At 33.7% G+C, this 9865-nt stretch overlaps 2 protein-coding genes across 2 annotated transcripts; one reads left to right on the top strand and one right to left on the bottom strand.

Moving 5' to 3' along the window:
* The first annotated feature begins 270 nt into the window (after positions 1-270).
* On the top strand, positions 271-3200 carry LOC120270493 (GDP-L-galactose phosphorylase 1-like). Its single transcript, XM_039277526.1, has 6 exons — positions 271-711; positions 809-921; positions 1494-1796; positions 1880-2065; positions 2149-2409; positions 2719-3200. Exons 1-6 carry the CDS (start codon positions 606-608, stop codon positions 3040-3042), a joined length of 1293 nt encoding a protein of 430 aa, XP_039133460.1. The 5' UTR covers positions 271-605; the 3' UTR covers positions 3043-3200.
* A 124-nt stretch (positions 3201-3324) lies between these two features.
* On the bottom strand, positions 3325-4009 carry LOC120270500. Its single transcript, XM_039277534.1, has 3 exons — positions 3913-4009; positions 3667-3729; positions 3325-3489 (listed from the first exon to the last, which is right to left on the bottom strand). Exons 1-3 carry the CDS (start codon positions 3985-3987, stop codon positions 3349-3351), a joined length of 279 nt encoding a protein of 92 aa, XP_039133468.1. The 5' UTR covers positions 3988-4009; the 3' UTR covers positions 3325-3348.
* Between the last annotated feature and the right edge of the window lie 5856 nt (positions 4010-9865).

Raw genomic sequence — 9865 nt, 5'->3', positions numbered from 1 at the left:
TATGGAATGTAAGTGTTAGAACTTAATAAGAAAACAAATCGAAAATGATGGAAATTTAAATAAAATATACGTTATAGAAAACTGAAAATTAAGTGGCTAATTTGCCCTTTATATCACCATAATTCTTGAGGTTCTTAAAGAAGAAATAAAATAAAAACAATAAATAAATAAATAAATAAAATTTTGATTTTTAAAAAAAAGTAATTAAAAAAAAAAACCCTCTAAATTCTCTCAAATTTAGCTATAAAATTCAAAGGATCACAACCTCCATCTTTAACAACGAACGAAGAAGAGAGAGCGAGGGAGAGAAAGAGGTTTGGGGGAAGGCGGAGTCGGAGTAATCACGGCGAGCATTGGAGCCGGCCGGCGGGGACTCCTCAAAGCTCAACCAGAAGTGGAGAATCCCCGCCTTCTCCTCGACAACCAGCGTAGCCCCGCCCCACACGGTGGCCGTGGCGCACTGCCTTCAGCTGGAGGAAGCCCCTCTGACCTCCTTTTCCTCGCCGGCGGTGGTCCTTTCTCTTAGATTCTAGCTTCTCCTTCTTGCCTTCTTTGTCTTTTTTGCTTTTGCTTTAGATAGAAAGAGAGATAGGAATAGAATAAGGATGTTGACAATTAAGAGGGTGCCCACCGTGGTGTCGAACTACCAGGAGGATTCCGGCGAGCCGCTTGGATGTGGCCGGAATTGCCTCGGCAAGTGCTGCTTGCCTGGTGAGACGGTTTTTCTTGCGTTTAATCTGCTAAAGTTTGAATTTTTATGGGATTTTGTGATTTTGATTGGGTCTGATTTTGGGCGATGTGCTTGCAGTTTCAAAATTGCCCCTTTTTGCGTTTGGGAGCGAAACCCTAAGGGCTGGTTCTGTCCCTGATGATGAGAAGCCTCCCGCTGATTTCTTCCTCAATACTCTGTTGATTGGACAGGTTTGGGGCAAATGCTCTTCTTCTTTTTTGTTTTCTCCCTTGAATTAGCATTGATTTTTGATTTTTTTTAGGTGATCTTGTGATTTTAGTGGTGGATTTTTGGAGCATGACTTTTATCTTTCTTGCTTTCTTTGTTTTTCTTTTGCTTGTCTTTATGATTGTCAATTTTTACACCAAATGTCACCTTTTTTGGCTTAGGAATTATACCGCGTAATTATGGTTGTTTGATTGTTCAATTTGACTCATAATGCTGTCTTTGTTTCATGGAATTTCACCTTTCATATCTATAGGTATATTATTGTTTTATATGACTGATCTATATGCTTGCTTTATGGGTTTATATGATTCTCTCCTTTTATTCTAGAATTTTAATTTTGTACTAAATTGTTCTTTTCTATGGCTGCTTGATTCTTTGATTGTATTAGGATTAATGATTCCTTTTTAGTTTTTTAATTCCATCTTTCCTACCATCTTGATTGGTAAAGATGTTTGATTGTGACATCATTTGGATCCATATCTTTTTATCTTTGTACCTTTTGATTATTGGTTTTGAATTTGATGATGTTTTATAGTGGGAGGATCGGATGAGCCGGGGCCTGTTTCGGTATGATGTCACAGCTTGTGAGACGAAGGTGATCCCCGGGGAGCAGGGGTTTATAGCTCAGCTGAATGAAGGCCGTCACCTTAAGAAACGGCCTACCGAGTTTAGGGTCGACCGTGTACTTCAACCATTCGATCCAAAGAAATTCAACTTCACAAAAGTCGGACAAGAGGAGGTGCTCTTCCGATTTGAGGCCAGTAAGGATGGCAAAATTCAGTTCCTCGAGAAAGCATTTGTCGAGGAGAACTATTCTCCTAGCGTCGTCGCTATTAATGTGAGAGAGCTACATCCTTATCTCTGATTAGTTAAATTATGCCATAGCCATTTGCTAAACTGAGTTTGAGTTCCTGTTTGCAGGTGAGCCCAATAGAGTATGGTCATGTGCTGCTAATTCCCCGTGTGCTTGAATGTTTGCCTCAAAGGATTGATCTTGATAGCCTCTTGCTCGCGCTTCATATGGCCGAAGAAGCTGCGAGTCCTTACTTCCGGCTTGGTTACAATAGTTTGGGTGCCTTTGCCACCATTAATCACCTCCACTTTCAGGTAATTAACCTTCTATTCTCTCATGAAGTTCATCAAAACTCTGAAACAATTAACAATGGAAAGTTTCGATTGTATGATAACAGGCTTATTACCTATCAGTGCCTTTCCCTGTTGAAAAGGCTCTGACTCGAAGAATTCTCATTGCTAAAGGTCTGGAAAAGAACAGTGTGAAGATATCAAAACTTGTCAATTATCCAGTGAGAGGTCTGGTTTATGAGGGTGGAGACAATCTGCAGGACCTGGCTAATGTGGTGGCAACCTCCTGCATTTGGCTTCAAGACAATAATGTCCCATTTAACATACTCATTTCTGATTCAGGAAGGAGGATCTTCATCTTCCCACAGGTAAAATTTCCATACTTAAGATTCATATAACTGCTATAGCTCTGTTTTGTTCTTGCTCTCATACAGAACCATTAATCAACAATGATAATTAGAACTTAGCTACATAACAACATTGATAGATTTTGATACAGTTAACAAACATATGTATATATTACTGGATGAATGCTATATTGCCATAATAAACACAACTGTTATTTTTTCCTAGATAGTCTGGTTCATCATACAGATGGTATTGTGAAAAACTCACTTAAAATGCTCATAACTCTGTACATATGATGCCTATTTGGCTGATGATTTTGAACTTTACAGTGTTATGCTGAGAAACAAGCTCTTGGGGAAGTTGCACAAGAACTGTTGGACACTCAAGTAAACCCGGCAGTATGGGAAATAAGTGGGCACATGGTGCTTAAGCGGAAGGAGGACTACAACAATGCATCGGAGGATTATGCATGGAGGCTCTTAGCTGAAGTTTCACTCTCCGACGATAGGTTCGAAGAGGTGAAGGCTTACATATTTGAGGCTGCTGGTCTGGTGGAATCGAAAGAGAACGAAGCAGAGGCCAACGAAAACGACGGAGCTACCTATCAGCAATCTCAGCCTATCCCTGCTGCTCAGATTCCAGTGGATGTCTGATTCTCAGTTGCTTTTGTTTAGATGTCCTCCTTCAATGAAATAATTAAGGGCAATACTCATGTTTGTATTGTTTCCTCTGTGTCTCCAGAGCATGTCACTCATTGTTCATCCTATAATTTGTTTGAATCTTTGAAGCTTCAGCTTCAGTTTCAGTTTCATGTCTAAGCAGAATGACAGTTTCTTTGCCTGTCAATAAAGCAGTATGATATATTTGCATCCAAAACTTAACATTCATGGTATGGCATGCTTGATTCTGCAGAATGATAAAAGCACACCATGTTTTACAGGATTGAAAACAAGCTTTGGTTAAAAAGGAGCAGAGGCAATGTCTCTTGTTTCTTCAGCCAGAGAGGAAGTCATCATATTGTCGGAAGATAAGTGATTAATCTCATCCGTTTCTTCATGCATCATCCCTTTTTCTGTAAGGCTTAGCACCGGCTCCAAACCCTGATATATCAACAACTATGATTAGATAAAGATGCATATGATCACTGCCACTAACCTCTCTCTCTTTCCCACAAACACACACACACACACACACACACACACACAAACAACTTCTTGCAAGGCAGAGAACAACAGAAAAGATGATAAAAAAGAAGACATTAGAGCTCTCATGATCACCTCAGTGAAAATACCAACAGCTTCCTCTAAAGACTTGGTACTAAGAATATACAATGCTGCCTCCTGCAACCAAAACAACAAGATCATAATCTTCATTAACACTACAAACCAAATACAATTAACATCTCCAAACTATTCACACCATAAATTCAATGAAACAAACAAACAACTACTCTTCAAAATACTAATCCAAATTAAGAACCCAAAGAAGAAATCAATAAGTGCTAATTAATTAATTATATATACCCTTGCATATTGAAGCTGGTCAAGTGTAAGAGTTCTAGGCTCCAATTCTATAGAAGACACTCTCTCTATCCTCATCCCATCCCTACTAGAATTCCTCATCTTTCTCTTAATTTCCAAGTTCTAAGTACACAAAACTCCTACGTCCTTAATTCTGCTTCAATTAATCTCATGCAAGTGCAATCCTTTCCATATAGCTCCCTGATTTAAATACAACTCTGAGTTACACTGTTCGACACGTGTCGTTTTCTTAGAGCTCAGAGTCTTACACGTGGCGTCATCATTGTGGTTCTCTTCACACGTGGTGCACTTCTAAGGTCTCCCTCCCATTCCATCCAATATCTACTTGCCACGTAGGAGGTGAACAAAGTCTTAATGTCACCCGCGGTGTTTCTAATTGCATGGATATCTGTTCTCCTTTTGTGATGAGATGTAATGGAGTTACGTGAGAATGTTTGAGAGGATCACAAAGGTGGCCAAGTGATTACCGAAGTTTGATTAAAGATTAATTAATTTAATGGAATTTAATGGAACTCGTGGCTGAGAATTAATGGAGAGGAATTGGCAGGCGTTAATACGTGTTATGGTTGGAGTAATATAATTATTCATTGTTGTTATGATTATCAACTAAGTGAATTATAAATAGATATTTAATGCATGAGTCATCAACTAAAAAAAGACTATTATTGATTGTTGATGAGGGATATTTTACGTTTTAATTTTTAATATTTCAATAACGAGACTTGATTAGGAAATATGTGAGACCGAAGTTTTTTGCTTATGTTGTTCGATATCGAATTGTGCAATCGTTCTTTCATTATTTGAAGTTTAAAAAATAAATTTGAGATTATATTTTATTATATAAATAAGTTATTATTATTATTATTATAATGATGGAAGGCTCTTAATTTAACTATGTAATGATATATATTTTTTGTTTTTAAAATATAATAGTTAATTTATTCTAGGTTTAGAAATAAAATATTTTTAACTATTAATTTGCTCCTCTTCTCCCTAAATAATTGTTGTTTTTGAAGAAAAAAATGCGTTTCTAAATAATTAGTGTTGTTAAAAAAAACTAATATTCCAATTTTTTTTTCTAATTATATCTGTATTTTAATAAAAGGTACCTTTATTATTATCCTTCAACTTCATTCTTTTATAGGTAAGAGATTGATCTTGTGTGCAATAGAATTAGTAGGTGAGAGTATTTTCATAAATGAATATCTTAACAAAATATCTTTATAATTAATTAAGTTATTAAATACTTTCTTTTGTCATAACATTAAAATCTTAAACAATATTTATTTTAAAATAGACAGAATATATTAAATAAAGATACAGTAAAAATGCATAATTATATAAATAATTATATTGATTGATTATTGGAACCATCCCATTCTAATATTCTCATGTACTATTATCCTATAAAAAATGACTAATACTATAATCCTATGAATAGCAATAGCATTACTCTGTAAGAATTGGCACAAGTTGTTGGTTTCCCATGAGACAGCTAAACTAATCCATGAAAACAGCTAACAATCCCATGCCAAGTAATTGACCTTAAAAAATAGTATTGTCACGATCCATAAGTCCAATTCCAATTAGATTGATGGTACCAATTATAAGGAATTGAATATTTACTTTTTTTTTTTTTCTTCTTATTTCTATGAATATGTTAATATAAAATAATTTAATTGTAATTATTTTTAATAAGAATTTATAGCATATTGCCTGTAAAGAATTACAAGAGTTTTTTAGAAGAAAAAAAATCACCCTTTTAATATCAACAACGATGGCTATATAAAAGCCTTACAAACCAACTAACTTAAATACAAAGAGATAAGAAACCACATCTAACAAACTCATGATATGCAAAAACTAATTTAATCAATATATTTATTGACTAAATCATAATAATAATAGGGATTTATTAACTAAATCCTAACATTGCCGATCTAGTATAGCTGAAGTACAAAATACGGGAGTCCTATACGAAAGGTCAAAAATTACTACATGATAAATAGACATGTAACACATTCAATTTCACTATTAATATATGGTATTTTTTTTAATAAAATTAGGTTTTTAACTTTTGAATTTTACATGAGGGATTTCATATTAAAAAAAATAATAATAAACCCATTTAATTTTTTCACTATTTTTTAACAACCATCAAGAGCATTTCTAGATTATATAAAATAAAAGAACATAAGCTTTTTCATTCAAACAAATAAAATGAGAAAGATCTTTGCTAAACAAACAGTAACCCATGGATTTTAAGTGAATATTTTTTATATAAAAATTAAACCATTAAAATAATTATAAAAAAGAACCTTAATAAAAAAAATATAAAAAAAATCTCAACATATATATATATATATATATATATATATATATATATATATATATATATATATATATATATATATATATAAATTAGGAAATAAGAACATTATAGTACTGCCTTTTGGATTGGTACCTGCCTGCCAAACCACCTCCAGCTTTCTCATTTATCTTATGGGAATCGTATCAGGAAACGCCTATTTATTATTATTATATATAGTTGTAAAAATTGTGAATCATTTTTATAAATATTTATTTAAATGGAAATACCCACTCTAGTTCATAAATTAGGAATTTATAGTTAATTTTTCATTCTAATAAAATAAAAATGTATCTTTATAGTCATGCACTCCTTTTTTTCTTGCCACATGAAATTTATTTTATTTTTTAAATTACAAAATAGTTAATAATGTAATATTTTTAATGATAAATAGATTAAAATTTTGTTTCTAGAATATCTAATTAATCAATTAATTTCCGTGTTCTATTTTTATAAAAGGTGTCTTTTCAAACTGTGAATACAACTTCTACGGTTTTTTATAAAATTTTATATGTAAGTTACTCATGTAAGATCGAGTGTGGAATTTTGTTTACTCACATTAATATGTATATATGTATTTAATGTAAAGAATGAAAATATTTTTTTTTATGTTTTAAATTTAAATAAAAATAAACCATATATAATTAATTCAAATGAAAATAAAAAATAAAAAAAAAAGTTTAAAAAACTAACATCCAACACCGTTTCTCCCTCGTTCCCGTCCTTAGCACGCTTAGAGAATGAGCTTCATTGGAAAAAAATGATATTGTATTTATGCACTGTTCTCTCTATTTTGTTTGTAATGAATTTGTGGTTTATTTTCTTTTAAATACTGTTGACGGAGATAATCCTAATGAGAAAACAAATCTCAGCAGCAATAAGCATCACACCTTTTGCTGAGGGAGTAAATTTTTTAACAGGTTACTTAAGTTTGGGGTTGTTTCTTTTTAGTAACCTTGCTTTAATTTGTATCAAGAAGGCTACTCAAGTTGTGTTTGAGTTACATCGGCAGGTCACCCCAACTAATCCGGCCAATGTATGCTGATGTGGCAGCCAAATTCACACAGTCAGTAGACATGAAGCACTCTTCATTCCAAGCTGGGTAGCCACCTGGTGGTTGTAGTCCTCGTCAGCCAAGTGTGGATGAGTTAGCATTCCACATCAGATGGTGGTAGCGTGTCTTGGAAAAAGCTCTCCCACATGTCATCAAACCCCCATTGTCTCGAGAAAGCCAAAGGGAGACAAGACAAGAGGAAGAAATCAAGACAAGAACCTCCTCTTCCTGGTCTGAAAGGGAGTTAGGGTTGAGAAATAGTTGAGGGTTTCGATGGTGTTGGCCTAACTTCTCCACGAGGGTGGTGAAGGGAAAGTCTTCATTTCTAGGAAAAAGTAGTAGGGGGAGGTCTTTCCAGTGAATATGGCTGTAAATTGGGAGGTACGACACGCGTGGGATGAAGCCCCCGAGTACTGTAAGTGTGTTCTTGTGGCCCTCTTCACATGTTGCCGATTTAGTGTCTATTCTCCTTTTTGTTGGTATTTTTGGCTGATTGTTTGTGTGGGTTTCTTGTTTTGTGTTTTGTGGCATATTTGTGCTTTGATGCCCTTTAAGTTCCATTTTGATCTTTTTATGTTTTGATAATTGGAGTCAAACATTTGGAGAAATTCCTAGTAAATTAGGTTTATGAAGATAATGATGGGCATGGCCTTTGATCTGAATACTTTGTTTGTAGGAATTGAAACTAAGTTCAGATTGATGATTGACGGCTTGCAACTAATGTTTTCAAAAAGTTTTTAAGAAAAAATATTTTTTTCTATGAAGGTAAGATGAGAGGTTAGTTTTATTGTTGAGATTCTTAGTAGCCAACAGATCAGTTTTTTAGATAACCATGATTTAAGATAAAATTTTAGAGCATGTTTGTGGATTCATAATTTTTTTTTATTAAGATGTTTCTCTCTGTATATATGGTCTATTGTTTCTCCTCCATTAGGTCATTCCCTTTGTTTCTTTTTTTTTTGGCCCAAATTTCATAATTTTGAGGTTTTATATGATATTTGTAAATAATTTTATGACCTTAATAAAGTAACATAGTCTTTCAACAGATCTTATTGTACTGATCTCTTACACCACACATCAAACATTTGCACATGTAACGATGCCATAGATATCTCAATGTCAACATTTGTTTTATTGTAATGTGGAAAAAAGTTTTGTTAGGTTACCTAAGTTTGTATATGTTTCTTTTCTGTAGCTCTACTTAAATCTTGTTGGACTGTGTATAACATGAAGTTGTTATGTTGTTTTTTTTATTAATTGAGTTCATGGAGACATTTCCATTCTTTAATTATGAGATTGTTATGTGATTTTAAGGTCCTTTGCCTGGATGGAGAAATTTTGTGTATTACCTCCATGTAATTGTCACAATTGTTGAGTGAATAATCCTTCATGTTATTCCCATTTCGGTTAATTTTTGTTTTAATTATGCATCTTGTAATGGGATCTTTATATACTTGATTGAATGGAGATTTCTGTGTTTGGAGATATCTTTGTTCATTGTTACATTGTTTTTTTGTATTTGATTCCTAATTTTTGGATCATGAGCTATAGGATTGGTTCCTAAATTTTTTCCTGTAAGCTTATGCCATTAATTTTTGCCAATAGTTGTTTTGCCTAAACTTTTTTTTTTAAATGTTTTTCAATCTATTTAGGTCTTGTTATCAGTTGGTTTGAAACCATTTTTTCATTGCTTGGAACTAATGTTGTCAATTCTTCTATATTTGTATAAAATCCCTCTAAGAAAACACATGTGCCATGAATTATTTCCCTTAATGACACTTAAAAAATTACAAGTACCAGGTTGTTCAGTCTTGCCATTTTAATTGAACTTTAAACTTTTGTGAAACAGTACCAGACACTGGGTTATTTACCATAAAGATGCATTACAAGCTTGGTGAGTAGAAGCCATAGTAGGATATATTGATTATTGTCATCTTGACGATATCCAAGGTAGAACTAATAGCAATGGCCAGGGAGTTGAATTTGAAGATTGATGGTTGTTCCATTTGGTGGTTAGACATAATAAGTAATGATAGAGGTTACAAAGAGGTAGCCCGACCTAGATGCCTAAAAAATGGCTAATTCGATGAGAGTGTAGCAAGGAGATGTGTGTTTGTGTTGGACTCCCCAATGGTGGAAAAACCTATGATGGAGGATGAAGAGGATTACGTACATGATGAGAACATGGAGGACATTCTAATTAGGGGACATGGCAGAAGGAATAGTAAAGATGATGAGTGTGACTTTGAAGACTCAGATTATAAATTCAGTGATGATGGTGAGGAAGAGGAGATTAATCATGTTGGTGGATCAAAACAAAATGCTAACATTGGCATTGAAGCTACACAAGTGGATTATGGTGATTTTGCAGAATCTGACTATGCTGACTCAGATGGATTTCAGTCATGCTCTTCAACAGATGAAGAAGATCTGTCCCCTCCTAGACCTAAGTACTCTGAGTTCAATGAAGAGATTGACATGAGGAATCCAGTGTTTAGAATTGGGATGAAATT

This window comes from Dioscorea cayenensis, chromosome 10 (genome assembly GCF_009730915.1).
Source record: "Dioscorea cayenensis subsp. rotundata cultivar TDr96_F1 chromosome 10, TDr96_F1_v2_PseudoChromosome.rev07_lg8_w22 25.fasta, whole genome shotgun sequence".
Taxonomy (NCBI): Eukaryota; Viridiplantae; Streptophyta; class Magnoliopsida; order Dioscoreales; family Dioscoreaceae; genus Dioscorea; species Dioscorea cayenensis.
This window is presented reverse-complemented; position numbering and strand designations above follow the sequence as displayed.